Source organism: Echeneis naucrates, chromosome 16, assembly GCF_900963305.1.
Source record: "Echeneis naucrates chromosome 16, fEcheNa1.1, whole genome shotgun sequence".
Taxonomy (NCBI): Eukaryota; Metazoa; Chordata; class Actinopteri; order Carangiformes; family Echeneidae; genus Echeneis; species Echeneis naucrates.
In genome coordinates, this window is record NC_042526.1 from 14,289,868 (window position 1) to 14,311,630 (window position 21,763).

Sequence of the window (21,763 nt, forward strand, 5' to 3'; positions counted from 1 at the left end):
CAGGACCAGTAATCTTTCCACCACACACTGGGGCCTTTGTTGTATGGAATGTGTGTGTTTGTGTTTGTGTGTGTGTGTGTGTGTGTGTGTGTGTGTGTGTGTGTGTGTGTGTGTGTGTGTGTGTGTGTGTTTCTGCCTCCTGCCTGTCAATGACGTGCCTGCGATAGCTGAGCATGTATGTGTTTGTTTGTGAATGGATAGTTTGTGAGTCTGCATGCATCTCCATATATCACAGTGGCACAATGACGTGTAAGTCATTGGAACACAAACTCAAGCCTTTGCAGTAACACAGCCCTCATTTTCTGCTTCATGGACAGGAAACTCAGGCTGCATGAGAGAGAAAAATACCCAAGTCATTTATTAACTGGAAGTCACATTAATGAGCCAGCGCTGCGTTATCTCCAAATACATCCAATATGGGCTTAGGATAAATAGTTCCACCATAACATTGATCTTTGCCTTATTTCCCGGCTGCAACATTATACCTCAGTGGACTAACACCATTTGTCCACAGAAAAATGCAGAGTATGGCAGAGTAATAGGTAACTTTGGACAATATGAGCTTAATTGTTCTGTGGAAGAAGCAAAATATTGGCTCACTAGCTGCATCAGAGCTATGTGGGAAGTGAGCTGCAACTGCGTTCAAAGTGGCTGGAGGAGGACAATCCCTGCTCTGTGAAGAATTAGAGCCACCTCTGCAAACAGGCCTGTGTGTAATGCCTGAGGGTGGGAGTTTCACTGAGGCTGGGGTTTCCGTGTAAATAAACAGTGTTGGGGTCTCAGTGGGTGGAGGGCCCCCTCTCCCTTGGGTATGGCCTGGCCTTTTGTTGCCTTTAATCCAAGCACTCGCTATTGAAAAGCATGAGGGGGTGCCTGGCTGAGATTAGCCTGCCAGCTCTTGTGTGTGCTTGAGTTTCTCACAGACTCCCTCAATACTTTTGGAAATAACACAGTTATCCCACATCCTTAGGTGGTTGACAAGAATGACAGGTAAGACGACTGCAGGGCAAGCTCAGACCTTAACATGGCAAAGTAACCTTAGCATTTTCAAAAAAAAAAAGCTAGTGTGATACTCGGGGCAAAACATGGCTGGCCTGTTCAGTTACTTTCTTGCCTGAGTTTTGTTTTATTATAAGACAACCTGCAAATAATCAAAAAATCTCAACACTTAAAAGGGGGGAAAGAAAGGAATAACGCAAAACATGAACATGAAATATACAAAGAAAGAAAGACAATACCAAACAAAATAAAGTATTTTTCATTAAAGTGACATTGTTTCAAATTTTTGGACTATACTCCGAAAACATTTGGTCCCAAAAACACAATGTCTTCAACTTTGAGCTGAGTCTTGACTAAACCTGATGTTAGCTCAGCTAACCGTATGAATGTTCAAGCATATGAATGCTTTCTAATACACAGTTTTTATGACATTCATGACACAACAAATCATCTTATTGTAGCAAACTATATGTGTAGGCTGTTTGTTGTTGGCGTACAGGCTGTACTCTTACATAAAGACTTGTCATTGATTTAAATTTGCTTTAAGGGCATGAATATAATTAGGTTTAACATCGTGTAAGAGTGCGTGTCATACTTGTAGACTCCACAAGTCCTGTTCATTTATCAGCTTCGACTGTGTTATTTATTAAAATACTGAAAATAATATAATTGGTCTGCACTTTTCATGCATATGGCGTTTTCCTTTTCTCCCCGTTTCACAGCCTTACTGTCTCAACTGACACACAACACGCAGCTAATTCAAAAGGTTTTCGTGTCCTTCATCAAGACAAGACTGTTAATTTTTGAAATGGTGGATGCGTTCAGATCCGCACACACGCAATTAACATTAGATCGGCGTTTTATGTTAAAACAAAACAAAACAAGTCGATTTGCAGAGAAAGGAACACAGGATCCTTTTGTGTGCTCGTTGCATCGGTCCATATGTGCAGCAAAACTACAGGTTGTAATGTTACAACTGTTTGCATGCTTCCTTTCTTCCTTTGTTTAATGTGGGCTCTCATTACCACGTGGTGGTAACAGATTGTTTGAACGGGAGAGAAAAGCCATTCGGAGCTAATTAAGCAGCCATTCCGGCTCTATTCACCGGCGGAGGACCGAGGAGCACCGGCATTTGTCAGCGCTTGACCCCGCGTGGTATTGATTGACAACGCCGCTCCGTGAATGACAGAGCCGACGGCGGCGGGCCAATGGGAGGCCGCGGAGTAAGTGCACCGCGCCGCCATTGGACGAGGGGCCTTAAAGCCGCAGCCGGATTCCCACGTGGGGCAGAGTCGAAAGCTTCAAAACAAGGCGGAGAGGTGCAGCGCTCAGACATGGCTGATGCTCATATCAGACAAAGGCAGCCACCTCCTCTCTGCCCGCACTGCAACGGGCGCCCCGCCGCTGACAGGCAGGCCCGGGCGTGTCGAGCAAGGATCAGGAGAAACTTTAAAGAATAAATAAGTAAATAAACCCCCCCTAAACAAAAAGCTTGGTCGGGTCGCCCCCGTGTCTCCGGTACCGGTACGTCGATCGATTGGTCATTATTGTGTCCTTCACGGCGTGCTGAGGTGGAGGTGTGTGTGTTTGTGTGTATGTGTGTGTGGGGGATCAACCCCCCCCCCCCCCCACAACATTTGTAGTCTTGGTTGACTCACTAGATGTTTCACAACAACACATTTTCACATTTTCTTACACCTCCCGTCTTTGTGGTTGTTGTCCCCACCACCTCCCTCCCAAAGTCCCGCCGGCGGTGGTCTCACCCCTCCAAAAATTAACTTTATTTCTGCGGAAACAACAACAACAACAACAACATCAAAAAAAGGGGGGGCGGCAGAGTAATGAAGCGAGAATGTGGACTTTGTGCTGTTTGTGTTCAATGTGGATCCGATCATCGGCCGCTGTTGTTGTCGGTGGGACGGACGGATGATGCCTTGTGGATCCGCGGGATGATGTCATGTATCGCTGCACCCCCACGTGGGGTCTGTCGCTCTCCGATAGGCAGATGTGACCGTGGTCCTTCCGAGTAATCCGATTGGACAGATAGGCGCTTTCACGGCAGTTCAGCCCCGCTGCCTGTGTGTGGCAACCGGGCTAAACTGGACAACTCTGGGGGGGGGGGGGAAACGCGAGATTGTGGAGAGTACCATGTTACGCCTTTAAAGAATCTCCAGCCTGCTCGAGTCGGAAGACAGATTTTTCTGAGCACGTTTATACATCTGTGTAGCCTATATTTCTTTTTGTTCCCCTCCTCCTCTGTTGGATTAACCGACCGCAAAAAAAAAAAAAAAGGGCGCACATTCCTCGGAGGATAAAGTAGTTTCATCGAGACCGACCGCGCCGACGTTTCCTCCCCGCTGCTCCGCCGGTGTGGCGGGGCGCGCTCCGGACGGACGGAGAGGATGCTGGTCGGAGCTCACGTTAGGACGGATTAAACGCCTGCTCAGTTTCCTCTTTCTTTCCTTCTTCGGGAACAAAAGTCGGGCGGACGGTTAACAAGCACTCACGGGTATGTGTTTGAGAGGTGTCTCTTTTCTGACTATTTATTTATTTGTTTGTTTTATTTTTGCGGGGTGGCGGTGTAGGCGAACGCTCAACAGCTCACCGCCCGCTTCCACCGCCCTCCACCGGGCCGAGTAGGAGGTGGAAGCCCGGCTGCCGTGGCCGTGGGTCGGCCTGGAGACGTCGGTGGGGGGGGGGGTGGTGGTGGTCTATATTTCCACTCCAGTCTTCACTCATGTGCGTCAAAAAGAGCGGATTTCATGCAAACGTGATTTTTTTTTTAAACCCATGTTGTGTTTGCATACATCTAAATAGTACTGTTTATATATTGAGTCCATGGCTGACCACAGACCGAATAAGGTCACCAGGAAAACAGAAGCGCACACTTAAGTGCTGCTTTTTTTTTTTCTCTCTCTACCTGTCTTTAATAACCGTCCTGAATACTTACTGAACTGTATTGTGTTGGGGTTTTTGTTTCCCTCCCCTCTTCGTCTTCAGATTAAACCGCGTCATTTTTCATTACAGGGTTTTTCTCGACCTCCTCCTCCTGCTCCTCACCCACCCCCGTCTGCTGAGACTGGCTCTGAGCAAATTTGAATCATTTCGCCAAAGGACCTGCACGCTGGAGAGATAAACAAAGGATACATTTCAAGATGTATCCACAAGGCCGACATCCGGTAAGAAGTGCTTCCTCCGTTCTTACTATAGCGCACATTTTTCTCCGGCCACGCTGATGTTGACATGGCTCCTGACCGTGCTGGTTCCCGCTGAATCTTCCCCCGCAACGACTCTTCCACCTTTAATGCAGCTCATCACATTTCTTTCTGGTCCTATTACAATGCATTTATGCTACATCAGAATGTGCACTTAGCGGTAAATGGATGCAGATGGTTTGCATGCCTGGAGATGTTTACTCAGCCATGCAATAACATATGAGTGTGCTGAATATGAGGACAGGTGGTGGTTTTAATTCATTTTTCAAACTGGATTTCATTTCAAGAGTGGAAGCCTTTTTATGTTTTATTAGCTTTGGGAAGTGTGAAGCAAACCCACCTGGTTAGTGTGTTGGCGTCTTGCTTACTGCGGAGATGTGGTCTTGAAAGTAGTCTCTAATGTGAGAACTATTCAGCACCATGGGACACAATGGAATAAATGATTTATAAATCCTCATATTGTTACTGGACTGTTGTGATTTTGTGTTTTTTCGCTCTCTCTCTCTGTCTCCCCCCCCCCCCCCCCCCCCCCCCCCCCCCAACCCCCTTTTAGCCTCCACATCAGCCTGGCCAGCCTGGCTTCAAATTCACTGTAGCAGAGTCTTGTGACAGGATTAAAGATGAATTTCAGTTCCTGCAAGCCCAATATCACAGGTAATTAATACAAAGTATATCACCAAAATCAACATTTACTCCTAGCTAACTGGTAATGGTTAAGCTTGATATTTGGTTGTTGATTTCAGCATGACTTTAAAAAAAAAAAAAGAGCAGTTTCTTTCTAAACCATTTACTGCTGTCAACTGGTTAAGTGTGAGTGTGTTATTGAAGTGATAGAGACACATGAAATTGACACCTTGTCTTCTATTTTAGTCTTAAGGTGGAGTATGACAAACTGGCCAATGAGAAGACAGAGATGCAGCGCCACTATGTCATGGTAAGATTATGTTACAATAGGGAGCAATTATGGCTCCAAATTGCAAGGCTTGTTGAAGATCTAGTTGGGGTGGAGCAAGACAGGCTATTGTGATCACCTGTGTGGTGGTTAGGGCGGGTTGAGTGTCAGGTACAGGCCTGTGAGAGCCCCCAGGGGGGTTTGATGTAGCTGGTTGTTATGGAGGAGCTCTTCCTGACAGGCAGGCGGCAGTGCGCTGAGTCTCCATTATAGCACGGCCCTGATCTCCAAGGGTTGACTACAGCGTTGCCCTCTGTGTGTGCTGATCTGATTATTCTCCTAGGAGACTCCATGCTCACACGTATGCATGGCCATAAATTAGGTGTGAGCCAGTTGTGGAGGGCCACAGCATTTTTGGGAAAATGTACCACAGCAAACAAAATGGAGGACAAGACCATGCTGCAGTTTACCTTGCAATAAGTTGTTCTTAGATTTGTGCAAACCTTAATTATTAGTTTTAAATTTTGCTACCATATAGAAAAACATAGGCGCGCCTGTAATGCGAAAACTAAGCTTAGACGGGACACAATCTGAAGTTTCCTCTCTGGCAGTGTACTTTGTTGTCCCAGGTAAACACGCTAGGGATGACTTAAACCAATACATGCTGGTTTAAGTTAAACATTCTTTACACAGGAAAACAACATGTCAGCCTGACATGGAGGAGGTTAGGCAAACATGTAGAGAAGTATACCACAGCCAGCAACGGGTGTCAGGTTACGCTACGGCTGTGGGTCTCTGATCTCAGACAGAATGGCTCTCTTGTTTGAGAGTAATTTTCAAAGAAGCTAATGGACTGAATAATGCATTGGCCTCATCAAATACACGCTGACTGGAAAGCCATTTCTGCCCTGGCTGCCACTTGTGGGCTCCACGGATTACATTTCAGCCAGACAGACTGACCTGGCTTGAAATATCAAGAGTGTTGAGCAATCGCGTTATGCTAAGTAAACAGACATCCTGGAGATCTGAGCGCTTCAGATGGTAATCAATAAATCTAACTCTTTCTTCTCTGTGCTCGCACCATAAACAAAACATTGATCTATTGGATATTCGCTGTCTGCTGCTCAAAGAACTTCTCTTTTGTCTGATTGTAGTTTATCACCCTTATCCACAGAAGCTGGACTGTATTTGGTTCCAATCATAATATTCAAAACCATGAGCTGATGCAATTAGAACAGTAATCAACTGGAATATTGATTAGTGGCTGTCTGCTGTTTATATTTTATTCCCTACGCCTAATGCCATGACTATAACTTAAAAATAAGAGCTAAAACAATCCCTGTGAAACTGGCTTTAGGAAGAATTTGCACGACTTAATTGTAAATGCAACTTTATCGACTTTGTTAATCAAATCCAAATCTGTTTCCATTCCAGTATTATGAGATGTCCTACGGGCTGAACATAGAGATGCACAAACAGGTAGGTACCATCATGTTCCTCATATTTTTCAGCTCAGTGATTTTCCACATTGTCAGGGGATGTCAGACCCAGGAGGAGCTGCTTATAGACTGTGAACTGAACTGAGTAACAGCAATAGGCTGTAAACAGATGGATCTACTGCAAACAAACAAGGCAGCAAACTTGTATCACCACTTGTATAATTGCCATGTCACTTTTGAAATTTGCAAGTGGTGTAGAGACAGGATTTGTCCCAGCCGTTTGATAAGATTAAAGGTAGACTTTGGCAGGCTCGGCCTTTGACTTGTAATGATTAAGAAGAGACGTTTGCTGATAGGTCTATATTTCTTTTTAAGAGGAACTGTAATTGCAAGAGGGGCAAAAGTCCTTTAGTCATTTAATGTGCCCTTATCGTCATCAAAAGATCCTATCACGTATTGCTCCACAGATCAATCACGCTGATGCTTGAAGAGATAAAGACTGTATGAATCAGTAATTCTGAGATTCCCATGCATGCTGCTCTTACACCCATGGGGCTGTCCTCTGTCTCGTCACAGCCTAGCTTGGTTAATGACAGCATTGGAGGCATGGCGAATTGGAGTGGTAGGGTGATCTATCAGTGTCTGGGCTGTGTGTCACACTGCCACATGTCTGTCAGGGCTCGGGCCGCTCTGATAGCTTCTGTCAGGCACTTATCGCCAACCAGAGAAAAAAAGGAGGGGGATGGGAGCCGGAGACAAGTTGGAGAATAGAGCTGGGGGAGGGGCAACAGCCCAGCTCTGTGTAAACAGGTTAATCGACTGATCCATTTTAGCGCCTGACTTTTATCAGGAACCTCAACAGAGCTGATGGAAGCGCTTGAATAATTCATCAGAGGGGCCCTAACCTGCTGAACGGAGTGTTTGTGAGCAAACAGTGTGGGCCCGTCCATGCAGACTCCCCCGGCTAACGGCTCAGGAGGGGAGGAGGAGAGGAGTGGTTAACAGGCAGGGTTGAGATGGATTATTGGATGCACATAGGCATATTATTTTCCTACCAGGAGATTTATTCCATAGTGAGGAAATCCATTCCACCAAACGTGCCTTTTTCATTACTGTGCAGGGACATAATTCAGATTTCAGAATGCGCACACTGACACGGCTCAGATGGACTCATGTGGCACTGTTATTTGATCCTGCTCTATCAGACGTGACAGTCTGTAGATGCAAACAGCTAATTTCTGCTATGTGATGTCAGCCAGTAATTACTATCATCTGGTGCTTGTTTCCAAGAGCCGCACAGAGTTTGCAGGCCTAGGTGTTGGTGTGGCTCAATCAGACCTGGCTGTAATCTGTAGTTGTAACACGGACATGATACCCATGGAAGCATTTGCTAAGTAGCAAACTATCTGCTATTCCCAGGGTCAAAGCAAACGTGGTCAGTCAGTGCACTGTCAGCAGTGCTCTTATAAAAGAGGCGTGCAGTGAAAAGTGACAGGAGAAACATTTTGCTCTCCAAACTGTCAGTGCTCACACATCCTGTGTCTGTCATGAGGAACCAAAGTTTAATAATTACAGGGCGTGAACTGTTGGGTGTCAGGTCCACTTAAATAAACAGAAAATGATTCGATTTTAAGATGTGACGTAGTGAAAAGGGTTATGGTTTATGCTGTTTTTGTTAGAAAGTTTATTGTTTTAAGATTTAAGTCATATGTTGGCCAATAAAATCAACTGACTGACTGTGGCTGTCAAGATTAATCCTAAGCGTGACTCATGTATCCATTTAGCCAGGCTTTTGACCTGATAATGTCAAATACTAAACAGAATTTTATTCTGGATTTTTTCACATTAACAGTTCTGAGGCTTTTTCCAATATCTCAGTTTAATGGAAACATGTGTTGTTGTCATCTTGGACAAATTGGGGGTCCTTTAAATCTGACTAGTCAAGTATTGTTTATAGATAGCCACCCGTTGTTTCTGTCTGTATTTAATCCTCATCAGTGTCTCAGCTCCATTTTACCACTACTGATAGCAACAGGCGAATACCTTTCTCCACACCATTGACAAGCCAGACTGAGAGTGCTCTTAAAGTGGTGCTACACAGGTCCGAGTACCTGTAATTGTGTAGCAGCAGCGCAAAGCTGGCCTCTCAAGGGCCAGGCTGTCATCTACTTAAAGTGGCAACAGCCCCATTTTTATCTGCCAGCAGAGCAAAAAAAAATACTCCCAGCACTGCACTGTATCTATTTTGACAGCAGTGGCGCACTGAGTTGATGCCTTTTCCATGTATTTACATGTTGTGTTGTGAGACAGTAGAGGCTGCCAGTTGTTTAGGGCATAGTGGATCAGGCACCTCCTGACCTTCCTAGCCAGCTGTCACCATGACACTAAGCTACAGAGGAATGGACTGGGCGCTTTCACAAATCCTGTCAAATGTTCGACTGCTATTGACATGGCTTATCTCAACAAACATGGATTATACAGGCTCTGTAGCTTTTCAACTATTTCTAAGGGTCTTCTTGAGCCCTTGCTAGAGCACTTACTACATTGCTTTAATGCTAATGCCCACAAAACCATTATCTAACCCTTTCATTACTTCATTGGTTGAAGATCACATTTGGGTTTGTTTTTTTTTTTTTGGGGGGGGGGGCGGAGTTCAGTGTCTTTCTTTGCAAAGAGTAAATGAGTAATCAGTATTAACTTATGAACTGCTGTACTTTATGTAATAAGTGTTGCCATATATTAAGTTCCCATTATTGCCTTTGATTCCAGGCTTTATTTTGTTTCATCTTTGTTTCATCCTTCACCTTTTTTCTTTTTATCTTTCTGGCTTGGCCAGCTAAATGGCTATCCATGTTGCATCTTAGGTCAGCAGGTCTCATTCTGTTGGACATTACTTTCCAATCTCTCTGGCTCTGCTCACACGTAATATGTCTGGCTGCCAAAACTGCCTGGCATTTCTGCCATGTGTAATAAATAAGCTGGCAGTCCGCAAAGTGCATTGTGTGTGTTGCTCCAAATGAGAAATCGGAGAAAATCCCTGTGATGTGTTTGTGTTCTGCAGTGGCCCTGGGTTGAACTACAGCTCATAAATTCCATAGATGATGTAGCTTTGGCACTGTTATTTTTCTGCTCCCAGTGCTGAGCTTGAACCTGAGAGTCTCTTCTCCCATCCCTGGAAGAAGAGCGACGCAAAGCACACTGGCTGTGCTGTGTTTTTGCAGGGGGGGTGGCTCACACCCCCTTTGCACACCTCCTCCCATTGCTCTTTTATCCACCATTCATTTGCTAGGTTCATGTGATCGACAGGCTGAAAATTCAATTTAATGACCTGCCTCCAAGCACGTAATATGATTTTAAAGCCTGTTACGGTCAAGCAGAGGTGCCATTTGCATAATGATCCCAGCAAGATAGGGTTGCAGCCGTTGCTATGGTAGTTGGTAGACAAGCAGAAGAATGGAGGCAGGCCTTGGTGCCTGGTTGGGAGGTTGGGAGGGTGGTGGGCCGGGCAGTTCATTGCAGTAAAAATTGGCCTGGTCTTGGAGAAGCAAAGGTCTATCACTGCACTCATACACTTACAAACTGGTCATTGTCTTCTAATGGTATTGATCTAAGATTTGAGGCGTTTTACCCTTGAGGTCGTTATGGTTTTAAATCTTTGCTCAATTTTCAGCTTAATGTAAACTGCCTACCCTGTCACATGTAAGTAAACAGTGGTTAGTGGGCCTCACTTCCTGGGGTGTGGTTGCATGTTTTAACTCGGAGGTTAACTGCAGGACAGCACAATTGCAGATGACGGGGAAGGAAGGCAGAGCAAGAGAGGATCCTCTCAACACAGCAGCACTCTGCCTGCTCATATCCGTTTAGCATGGAGTGCACTCTCAGCACAGCTGTGCTCCATCCCCCTGGGCTCTCCTAATGTTTTAAATATTTCAAATGTCAATATCACGCTGTTTAGAGGATGTTGAGTCAAGCAGTTCTGATTGCTGCAGCAATTGACTTAATCGGTGTAAACATTAAAGGCGGGGTTATATGAAGTCACTGTCTGTTTCATACTTTACCATCTCATTTTGCTCTTCTTTTGTTTTGCAGACAGAGATTGCTAAACGGCTCAACGCAATTTTAGCTCAAATTATGCCTTTCCTGTCACAAGAGGTGAGTGTTCAGTCCGACTGCCAAATAGTGTCACAGTTAAGTTCTAAAATAAAATTGCTTATTGTTGTATGTATTCCAAAGATACTACCTCAATCAATTTTCAGGTTAAGCAATTTAGAGTAATTGTGCGTGGCATTTACCTTAAATTTCATATCACCGCTGCAATTTTAGTATTGAAGTGTGACATTCATGGACTAGAGAGGGGGTCTAAGTGGCCGTGAGTTTGTGATAGATGTTTGCCTGTCCATTTATCTCCTTTTTGTTTTTTTTTGGGGTAAATGTCTTCCCACAGCACCAACAGCAGGTTGCTCAGGCAGTGGAGAGGGCTAAGCAGGTGACTATGACCGAGCTGAATGCCATCATCGGGGTACGTGGACTTCCCAATCTGCCTCTCACAGTGTGTATACCCCCTTTTATTCTTTTATTTCATCTTGGCTTTGGGCAAACCTGCACATTAGGTGTTTACTAGCTATAAATGTCTTTTTTCGCATCCATGTCTTTACCATGTAGTCTAAACTGTGATTTAATCTAACACATTGCATGCTAAAGTTATCGTGCAGATTTGCCTCTCATTGAATCTAATGTGTTAATACAGTTTTTCCAGTTTATCATAATATTCTTCACAAATGTATTTATACTATATGGAAGGTTAGCCCTCAGTTTTGGTCTCTGTGGCATCTTCGCTGCCTTGTTGTGTGTTTATAAATGCCAGCCTGAGAGCTCTTGAGATCCCCTTTGCTGCCTGTATTGCTTTAATTGGCTAAGGTTTTAACGAGGAGCCTCATCCCTCACTGCTGACCTGGATAGCTGTGGGAATAAGAGGCCGAGGTTGAGCAGAACACAGCCAGCACCGCAACCTTGCAGAGACAGTACAGACAGCAGTCAGCAGCCATAGCTCTGCTGTACTCTTCTTGCACAACACAGCATTGAGCAGTAATGCATGGTGTTCTGCTCCAAACACCATCTGCTCCTCATTGATCAGCTGCACTCAAATGGCCCTATTAATAGAGAAGTGATTGGTTTCACTCTGAATACAAAGTTCAAGCTATTAGTGATCTTGTTACTACAGTTGAATCTGGTGGAGTCTTTAGCATGCATAAGAGGCTGGCCCAAAAGGCTGACTTGATGACTGGAGGCACATATTGGAATTCAATGAATGCCCCCTTGGTGACCTTTTGTTTCAGGATAATTGCTCCCTAGAATTTGTCTGAGTAGGTGTCTTGAGGTGATGGAGAGCTGTTTATTTTTTTATCTGTTGGACTTGAACAGATGCTTTATTACACTTTCACCAAAGCTGAGCAGCTGCAAGCAGCAGTTATTCCCCAAGAAAAGCAAATTTGATTAGTGGCTCCTTCCTGTGTATGTGTGTTTTCACATTTGGATCAATATTATATTGGAATATTGCTGTACTTTTGAATTTCAGTCTAGCCATCTGTTGGTCTTCATCCATTATAAGTGACAAAAAAAATCAGCATTTAATAGAATATTAGATGAGCCAATTCATTATTCCAATACATTGTCATGTTAGTCACTTGGACTGAAGAAACAGTCAAGCCACCCAAGTCACGCTAGCTGCTCAGACCAGAGAAGGTGAAAATGTAGCCACTGTATGTTTTACGAACACCCGCCCATTAGTTATTCATTGAGGAGAAGCTCTGTAGGCATGCCAAAATCCTCATGCATATTGTAAAGCAAGGTGGGGTGAAAGAGCGTGCCAGGCAGACAGGCAGCATCCAGGAGCCAGCTACATGTCTTATTGATGGGGCTGAGGGCCATTAATAGGATGCAACTAGGGCAACTGGTTGCGTTGAGATGAGCCTGACCGGTGGTGCTTGCTGTGTGAGGAGAGAACAGATGAAAATATTTGGACAAGCCTACCTTTTTTCAGTCAGTGGCCAGTAGGATCAATTCACTCCAAGGCTTTGTTTTCAAAGAGTGCTGAACAATAAGTAAAAAAGATTTTAGATTTTTTTTTTTTTTTTTTTTTTTTTTGGTAACCACGCCTATTTTAGTTTACAGTGATGTAGAGAGGGCATCCAGAGCACCTGTAGCCCCGAACCTTTTCCTTTCCTCATGGTCAGTCATGTCTGTGTGTACCTTGTTGTTGTTCATACATCTGGGCTTAAAGCGCTCATGCATGTAGCATTGCACTTCTCTGTCCAAGTGCTATGCATGTTATTCAAGTTAGTTTTAGTTACTACACTAGATAGCATCATAATACATTTGCTCAGTTTTGCCCATCTGTTTTTTGTCCTTTAGCGACACACAGCCTACAGGGGGAGGAAAAAAGGGGCAAAGAGTCGGTCTTTATCATGGAATATTAAATTAGAGGAAATAGGCCAGACTCCTTTCTTTATTTATTATTGTCTTCATTTATGGCCCTCTAATGAGGGCTCTTGCTGATCACCCATGCATATTACCCATCAGTGCCTCATTAAACACAATAAGCAAGGATGGCTCTCCCCTGCCAATGAACTGGCTCCTTAATTTCCCTCATGGACACAATATTATAACACACTGGCTTTCTTGCTTGCTCTCCATTCTCTCTCTCTCTTTCTACCCTGGGTATTTTTTATAATTGGATTGACATCTGTCCTGTGGAGCAAAGGACAAGGTTGCAACTTAAAGACCTCCCTATTTTTCGATCTAGTCCTCTCTACCCCCAGGGTAGATTCCGCAGAAAGCAAGAAGCAATTAAAAATACCCTCCAGATATGATTTTTTTTTTTTTTTTTTTGAGGACATATTTGAGTTAATGTGTCCTTTGTAAAATCCATTGTAGATTCATTTAAAAGCAAACTCTTACTTTGTTTAAGTATTAACTTTGTGCTAGTATAATGTTGTGCACGTGTGACTGTGTTCTACCACTAACACAATCCAGTCATTACATTAAGTGCCTAATATGCCTGAAATGGCCATAAATGGTCACTGATTGAGGTCTGTCTTGTAAAAGAGAGGAGGTGAATGCTGTAACAGCTGCTGAATTATTCAGCTGGCTTGTAGACGGGTAATAAATTGCTGATGTTTTTATTGGTGTCTCAGCTAAGTATTATTTAACCTTGCTTTAAACTGCTTACTTCCATGCTGAGTGCCTTTTAACTCCCATCCATTTCCCTGTGCCTTTCAAATATTGATGGTGAATATTGGAGGGTTGACTGAGTGCCAGCATGGGGCCCCTGGTCCTGGCTCCTGGAGCAGCCTTTGGACAAACACACACTCAAATGCTCAGAGTGAGTGAGAGAGGGAGGAAGTGCCAGCTTCCAGCACTTAGTGTTCCCTCCATCTCTTAAAGTTTGGGTGTGCAAATGATTCATGTTCTGTTAATCCAGGAACGTAAATATGAGAGGAGTAAATAGACGCTGGTTGTGTTCTTTGAAGTGTTTCAAAAGCAGATAGTTGTTTAGCCCACAGGCTGACAGATTCCTACACAGCTTCATGTTCCTTAAGAGAATTGCTCAACTTAGTTATGGCGTAGGAATGCTGTGGCACTACAGAGTGCGGATTTACCTGAAATGAAGTATTCCTTTCGTGTTAAGCGGCGGTGGAAACTTTATTTTGCTCTTTGCAATTCATCTAGAATGAATAAAATATTTACTTTATTCTGTTTTCAATGCATCATGCACTGCTTATGCTGTGTAATCAAGGGTCTCGAACCCTGCCTCTCATACATTAGATGCACTGAGCAGTTGATTGTTGGTCATAACTTGGACTCTCCTCAGCACAGACCTAGGGCTTATGCCACCCTGGCCTGCTATGAAAATAGCGGTGAGGGGGATAGCTGCCTGAACCTGACAGTTATAGATGTGTGAATGTGCTAATATCATCTCGGGTTTAACTGAACAGCCTCATGTTTAGTGCGTGGCATCTTCGCCTCGCCTTTTCCCTCCAACCCACTCGGTGTCTGTCTGTCTCCCTGTCTCCTTCCAGCAACAGCAGCTCCAGGCGCAGCACCTCTCCCATGCAGCTCACGGGCCTCCAGTCCAGCTGCCACCTCACCCCTCAGGCTTGCAGCCACCTGGCATCCCCCCTGTGACAGGCTCTGGATCGGGCCTGCTTGCACTTGGTGCCCTGGGCAGCCAAGCCCACCTCCCAGTGAAGGACGAGAAAAACCATCATGATCTCGAACATAGAGGTGAGGAGTTAATCTCAGGCATATGGTGTTCGATTTGGGTACGAGCTGCTAAACTGGTTTAACAAAAAATGAAGTGTGTTAATTTTAACACCACATAGATTAAACAGTTAGACAGAAAACAAAAAACAAAAGATCATTTAGTGCGGAATGCGTCTCTGTCTCTGGAGCATAGTCCTGGGACCTGTAGGTGAGGAGCATATCCTGTCTGTTCACATTCTGCCTGGGTAATGAGCTGGTACATTCCCAGCCAATGACTGTATAAGCTATTCAACAGCTCTAACACACAGTGATAAGAGGGGCCTTGTGCCCTGCAGTTGATTCTCACACATTCAGCCAGAAGTATCTGTTATGATATCCTAACTAACTTGTTTTTCTCTTTTTGCTCTGCTTGGTTTCATCATCGCCTCGCCCACTTTTGTTATATTGGCAATACAGAGAGCACGGTGAGTATCTCAACCCCGCCCCCTTATAGCTTTTATTTATGTATTCTAATCAATTTTCCAATTCATCACACATCACACATCACACATTTGCACTGCAAATGTCAAGTAGAAATTCCTGCTAACTACATCCTACTGTGACGTTGTCATGTTTTAATCTATTATCAGTAAAATTATTAATTAGAAAGGAAGTTTGAAATGGAAGTCCTATGTGTTCAATCCAGAAGGGAAATGACTGGTATCATGTTGAAGAGATTAGAGGCCTTGTAATTTCATCACATTTAAAGAAAGCCTTGGACTTCCCCTTCTTAAAGGATTTGTTTGATCCCTTCTACTGTCTCTCTTGTTTACCATCTCACTCTTTCTTTCTCCTCCTTGGCATGTGGTGAATATTTATGAACAAAAACGGAGGATTGTTTTGTTTTCTCACTCTCCACCCCATCTGTCTGGAGCTGCTAAAGCATTTTATTTAAACGGCTGTGATCTCTGATGGCTTGTGATGGTACTGTGAGATTGTGTTTCTGTAGGCCGGGCCAGCTGAATGAGTGCAGTCATGTCTGAAGAAATGGAACTCCTGAGGCGATTAGCAGGCCTGTTTGTTTCTCTGCTCTTGTCTCAGGTCATCTGATAGCAGAGTGGTGACTTTGGTTAATGAGTCATGCTAAGCATCTCTTTAAAAGTCAGCCATTATGCAGCCAGTGGCTCTCTGCCTGGACTGCCAATCCTTCGGCCATTGTCCACCTCTCTGGGCTGCTGCTGACTGAGTCCATGTTGGTGCTTTCGTCCGCAGAAGAAGGGACAGAGTGAATCAGCAGAACTTGGCGGGTTACAGGCAAATGGCAAACTCCTGTGAACGCTGTTGGACGCCTGCCTAGTTCCTCCCAATCTGCTGGTGTCTGGAGTGAGCTGTTCCAGCTTGTGTGGGCAGGCAGGCTCCATGAAGAAGCACCAGTCAGTCCCACGCTGCCATGCCCACTGGCAGGATATAGATTCTCTTGCTTTATCAGAGCTCAAAGCCAGAGCTGACATGGTGCTTAAGCACACTGTAGCAATCAATGCCCAATGCCCACAACATATACTTTCTCTCTGCATCTCAGTCTGTTTCTTCTTCTCTGTCTCTCCTCCCCCTCTCTCTCTCTTATGCCAAGCCTGACTGACTTTGGAGAAAAGACCCTCTGTTCGGCAACAACACACTGCTTATGTCCCTGTGAGGCTGTTTGTTGTCCAGTTATGAGGAGGAGGGAGCCCAGCTCAGAAAACAAGCCCTCCTCCATTCAGTTCAGATAACAGCCCATTCTGTTGTGTGTCCAGGGAGAGGCTTGTGTGTGGGGTTGGGTTTAGCTGGTGTCAGGGTGCTGGTCAGTGCTGGCCTACAGCTGCATTTTAAGAGTCTGCCGCATCCATAGTTTAGTGAATGAGACATTTTTAGTATTTGGATTGGCGCAGCGTGTTCTCTGTGAATTTGTGATGGATGAATGAGTCACTGCTCTCTGTTAGATTGGAAGAGGAAATGCTAATAAAGTGTTTTATCTTTTGCAGAATAACTCCATATCCCCATCAGAAAGCTTACGCACAGCCAGTGAGAAGCACCGCAGCTCATCTGACTACAGTTTGGACTCAAAGAAACGCAAAGTGGAAGAGAAGGACAGCATGAGCAGATATGTGAGTCTTCAGCATTTCTTGAAAAATGTTTAAGTACTCCATAATCCCATCTGGAGCCAGAGACGTTCCTCAAAGGATTTATATTAAATAAGATTTTCTGGGGTCACTAATTTATCAAGTGTCTTTACAGGACAGCGATGGAGAGAAAAGCGATGACTTGGTGGTTGATGTGTCGAATGAGGTGAGTTGTGTTGCATGAATGAATTGTAAATGGCATAATGAGGTGACATTGTTGCACTGATGTGAAACTCTATTGCTGTGTTTCTCCAGGATCCTGCTACTCCGCGTGCAAGCCCGGCCCACTCGCCACCTGAAAATGGCATTGACAAGCCCCGCCCACCAAAGAAGGACACACCCAACAGCCCTGCATCAGTGGCATCCTCTGGAAGCACCCCATCATCCAAGGCCAAGGAGCTCAGTCATGTAAGACACCAAGAGTTATCAACAAAGTAGGACAGAACGGGTTTAAATGAGAATTGCAGAGAGAGCAAGGGGATATGTGGAAATAAATCTAGGACGTTTTCTGCAGTGGATTAGGAATGGCTGTCGGTGTTTTAAGTGCATGACTAAACGTCAGGATAATATTGTCCCGCATCAGGATCAGTTAGGTCCTCTCTGTTAATAGCTCAATGTATTTAACTATTCCAGGATTTTTTCCTCTGCTTCACCAAAAGATTAAAGCTGAAGCAGTAAGGGGATAAAAACGGCCCCATCTCCATTGTGGCCATAATAGGTTTTAGAATAAATAGCAGTTTATGGCTCTGCAGGACTATGAGGGTTGTCAGAACTAGATTGGATTAAGTTCAGTTTGCTCTCAAATAGTCAGTCTGCGCAGTGCCTGCTTTCTGGGATTGTGAATGTGCCTGCTCTCTCGTTCTTTTCGCAGAATGACAAATCCTCCACGCCTGGACTCAAATCCAACACCCCCACCCCCCGCAATGATGCCCCTACCCCTGGCACTAGCTCCACTCCCGGGCTCAGACCCATCCTGGGCAAACCACCAGGCATGGAGGCTCTTGGTTGGTACCATTCCTTCCTCTATGACAACCAGGATAATACTTTTTCCATCCTCTTCTAACTTACCATAATGTTGACATACCGATACCCCTCTCCTGTCTGTCTGCAGCAGCCCCAGCTTTGCGTACCCCTCTGTCCATTGCCGGCTCTTACCCTACTCCTTTTGCCATGATGGGCCATCATGAAATGAACGGCGGCCTGACTAGTCCTGGTGTGTATGCTGGTCTGCACATCTCCCCTCAGATGAGCGCTGCGGCTGCTGCAGCATATGGGCGCTCCCCTATGGTAACACCTTTTCCTGTCTTTTTAAGTAACTATATTTGGGGTCACCTAGAAATGGGACTATAGGGGATCCGTTATTGACCAATCTCATCATCTTTCAGGGGTTTGATCCTCACACCCACATGAGAGCCCCAGGCCTTCCAGCCAGCCTCACATCCATCTCTGGTGGTAAACCGTAAGTGTTTCACGGAAGAGGTACTATGGTCATATATTTTTTAACAGAGTACAGCTGTAAAACACAGCTCCACCTTTTTCTACAGCGCTTACTCCTTCCACGTCAGCGCAGATGGTCAAATGCAACCCGTGCCATTCCCACCTGACGCCCTGATCGGCCCTGGCATTCCTCGCCACGCACGTCAGATCAACACACTGAGTCACGGCGAGGTGGTGTGCGCTGTTACAATTAGCAACCCCACGCGCCATGTCTACACTGGTGGCAAAGGCTGTGTCAAAATCTGGGACATTAGCCAACCTGGCAGCAAAAGCCCTGTGTCCCAACTGGACTGTCTGGTGAGTAAGCTGCTGAGCCTTTTCACACTTTTTTACCTATGTGCAGTTGTTTTAAAGGTTGTGAACTGTTTGTACGCAACATCATTTCATTAACAATGGGATAAGCCTTTGTTATACACGAGGGCACACATCCCACTGGCAGTTTGATAACTCAACTCAAGCTAATGCTATTACTCTGTCTTAATGTTAAATAGAGGAATGCTTTGGCACTAAACAAGGAAGAAAATTATAAACATCACTAAACATTTCCTAAAAAAAGTTGAGACTTAAGATGTTAAAAAAAAAAAAAAAAACAACTAATAAATACAATGAAATAAGAGCCTGTCCTCAAAGTCCAAGTTTGGGAGTACCCCAAGGTTATTTATCATGACAGATCCTGTTTCCCCTGAGTTTTCCGTAAATCCGTCTCTGCTGCCCTGAGCATGAATTGATTCGCTTTGTCCTCTGTGCCACAGAACAGGGATAACTACATCCGCTCCTGTAAACTACTGCCCGATGGCCGCACATTGATTGTTGGAGGTGAGGCCAGCACATTGACCATCTGGGATCTGGCCTCGCAGACACCGCGGATCAAGGCTGAGCTCACCTCCTCAGCCCCAGCATGCTACGCCTTGGCTATCAGTCCTGACGCCAAAGTTTGTTTCTCCTGCTGCAGTGATGGAAACATTGCCGTGTGGGACCTGCACAACCAGACTCTCGTTAGGTCGGAAAAAACACTGTTTCACTGTGTGGGGCTTTTGCCCAATAACAGAAATTCCTGTTGCAAGTAATTTTCAAAACTCAATAATAAATGCTGGACTTTGGTTGTAGGCAGTTCCAGGGTCATACGGATGGTGCTAGCTGTATTGACATATCCCATGATGGCACTAAGCTGTGGACAGGTGGTCTTGACAACACTGTTCGCTCCTGGGATCTAAGGGAGGGTCGACAGCTGCAGCAACATGACTTCACTTCACAGGTATGACAGATGAATATGAGCAACACAGAAAAACACCCACGCCCTCAGACCGATTGTATAGGATGTTTTCCTTTCAGCCCAGATCTGTTAATTACTGTTTGGACCCATTTCTAGATCTTCTCCTTGGGCTACTGTCCAACTGGAGAGTGGCTTGCTGTAGGCATGGAGAGCAGCAACGTGGAGGTGCTCCACCACTCAAAGCCTGACAAGTATCAGCTCCACCTTCACGAGAGCTGCGTCCTCTCTCTCAAGTTCGCCTATTGTGGTATGAAACACACACATGCAACGAGGGAACTTAGTCTCACTTATTTCAATTGATGCTAAAGCTTCAGAGCACTTCTTACAGTCTTGAATTTCTGTTGTGTTCTTAAAGTTATAGACCTGGTGACTTTTCATTTTTCCCAACACCTCTTCGTCCAACGAGGTTGATTGTGTGGTTGTTTTCTTTGCAGGTAAATGGTTCGTAAGCACTGGGAAAGACAATCTGTTGAATGCTTGGAGGACTCCTTATGGCGCCAGCATATTCCAGGTATGCAGATCAATGCATTCTGTCTGCAGCCAGTCCAAAACTATTCAGAGTTGTACCTGGGAGGAAGGGCACAGTGACCGCTGCCTGACAGGACTCTCCTATCAGTGAAAACTGAACCCGAATTATTGACCTGACAGAGAAGTCTTTTTGAGGGGCATCCGGCCAGAACTTGTCATCGCAATCTAATCTTGCCCTGCAGTCAGCTAATCTTCTCTAAAATGTAGTTGAGCTTGTTAACTCTCTCCTAAACTATAAAATGTTTTTCAATCCTCTTTTCAGTCCAAGGAATCCTCATCTGTCCTGAGCTGTGACATCTCGACAGACGACAAGTATATTGTGACAGGCTCTGGTGATAAGAAGGCCACTGTATATGAAGTGATCTACTAGAGCAGACTGCTTTGGATTGGAGCCCGTTCATGTTCGTGAACAGCGAACTCTTCCTCCATCTACCTTCCCTTACACAGACAGCATGGATGTTGCCTGCAGCCCCAGGGTGGATGGCCAGGAAGTTTGGCAGTGCCAGACTGAAATGGATGTTGGTGCTGTTGTGGCCCTGGATGCCGTGTCCTTCGGCCCTGCCCTTCCTCACTCATACAGCTAACACTTGTACAGTGAGTGCAGTTCCCCAAGGCACTAAGAAGAAAATAATGTCTTGCTGTTTTTCTGTTTGTTGGATATTTCTTTTTTATTCGTCCTTTTTAATGTGGAGATAAAGTTCCATGACACAACCAGAAGCGGCGCTTCACTTTGGAGCTTCTCCTTGGAGGTCCTGTGAAAAGTGTACATAATGGAGAAATAAAAGGCCTTTTATAGATTTATATTTTGGTGTCCAGTTACGCTTGTGATGGTTCTTTCTTGTTCTCTCCGTGATTTTCTGTCCCCTCTGGGGATGGAAATTAGATTAGGACTTTGTAAGAGGATATTCTATTTCAATTTTTGCCTCCTGCCTTTTTTTTTTTTTCCCTTCTCCCATGTTCGTTGTCCAGAATGACCTTTTCGGAAATCTAATTTGGATTTTTTTTTTTTTTTTTTTTTTTTTTCCTCCCTGACAACGGCTTTTTTTTATTTTTATTTTTTTTTTTTTCCTCCTTCGCAAATTGATGTAACACAACACAGACGTTTGTCCAATGGATTTTAGCAGTGGAGAATTCTGGAAATGCCCATTTTCAGACTGGAAGAAGTAGAAAATCGTGGTTTCCAAATATTTCGTCCCTTTGGCCCCAATCAGCACAAATCCAGCGCTGAAATGAAGACCGGTCCCTGAACACTGGCTGAATTCAGTAACATTAAAATGGAAATTATCACCTGGAGGACTGATGGGTTTTGTGGAGAAGCAGCTGTGAATTGAGCTTCGTCTGGTGACCCGACTATTGTATGAATCTTAATTTTTCCACTCAGCATAGTTTAGTCATAAGTCTGTAAGAGTTAATTATTGCCTCTCTTGTTTGACTCTGTGACTGATATGCAAGATTTACATGGTTACTTATAAAGGTGGCGGGCAAAGCCATTACAACATTTGACATTTTAGGTATGCTGT

General features: G+C 44.7%; 1 protein-coding gene across 2 annotated transcripts; it reads left to right on the top strand.

The window, feature by feature from the left end:
* Positions 1-3,094: 3,094 nt before the first annotated feature.
* tle3a (TLE family member 3, transcriptional corepressor a) lies at positions 3,095-21,044 on the top strand. Of its 2 annotated transcripts, none has more exons than XM_029522120.1 (21): positions 3,095-3,508; positions 4,027-4,178; positions 4,768-4,868; positions 5,085-5,148; positions 6,541-6,585; positions 10,635-10,697; positions 10,990-11,094; positions 14,624-14,828; positions 15,264-15,271; positions 16,808-16,930; positions 17,061-17,111; positions 17,201-17,353; positions 17,817-17,949; positions 18,057-18,232; positions 18,331-18,404; positions 18,490-18,739; positions 19,195-19,442; positions 19,550-19,697; positions 19,812-19,962; positions 20,150-20,226; positions 20,506-21,044. In XM_029522120.1, the coding sequence occupies exons 2-21, from the start codon at positions 4,155-4,157 to the stop codon at positions 20,611-20,613; spliced, it is 2,307 nt and encodes a 768-aa protein (XP_029377980.1). In that variant the 5' UTR covers positions 3,095-3,508; positions 4,027-4,154; the 3' UTR covers positions 20,614-21,044. The 2 variants fall into 2 exon arrangements, with proteins under 2 accessions (XP_029377980.1, XP_029377981.1); XM_029522121.1 differs by having other exon boundaries at positions 10,990-11,064.
* The last annotated feature ends 719 nt before the right edge of the window (positions 21,045-21,763 follow it).

What these genes read in the sequence shown, in the direction of transcription:
- tle3a (XM_029522120.1), top strand. Translation starts at nt 4,155, where the DNA reads ATGTATCCACAAGGCCGACATCCG. An exon ending in ACATAGAGATGCACAAACAG is followed by an intron (nt 6,586 to 10,634) that starts GTAGGTACCATC and finishes TTTGTTTTGCAG; the next exon opens with ACAGAGATTGCTAAACGGCT. An exon ending in TCTCAAGTTCGCCTATTGTG is followed by an intron (nt 19,963 to 20,149) that starts GTATGAAACACA and finishes TTTTCTTTGCAG; the next exon opens with GTAAATGGTTCGTAAGCACT.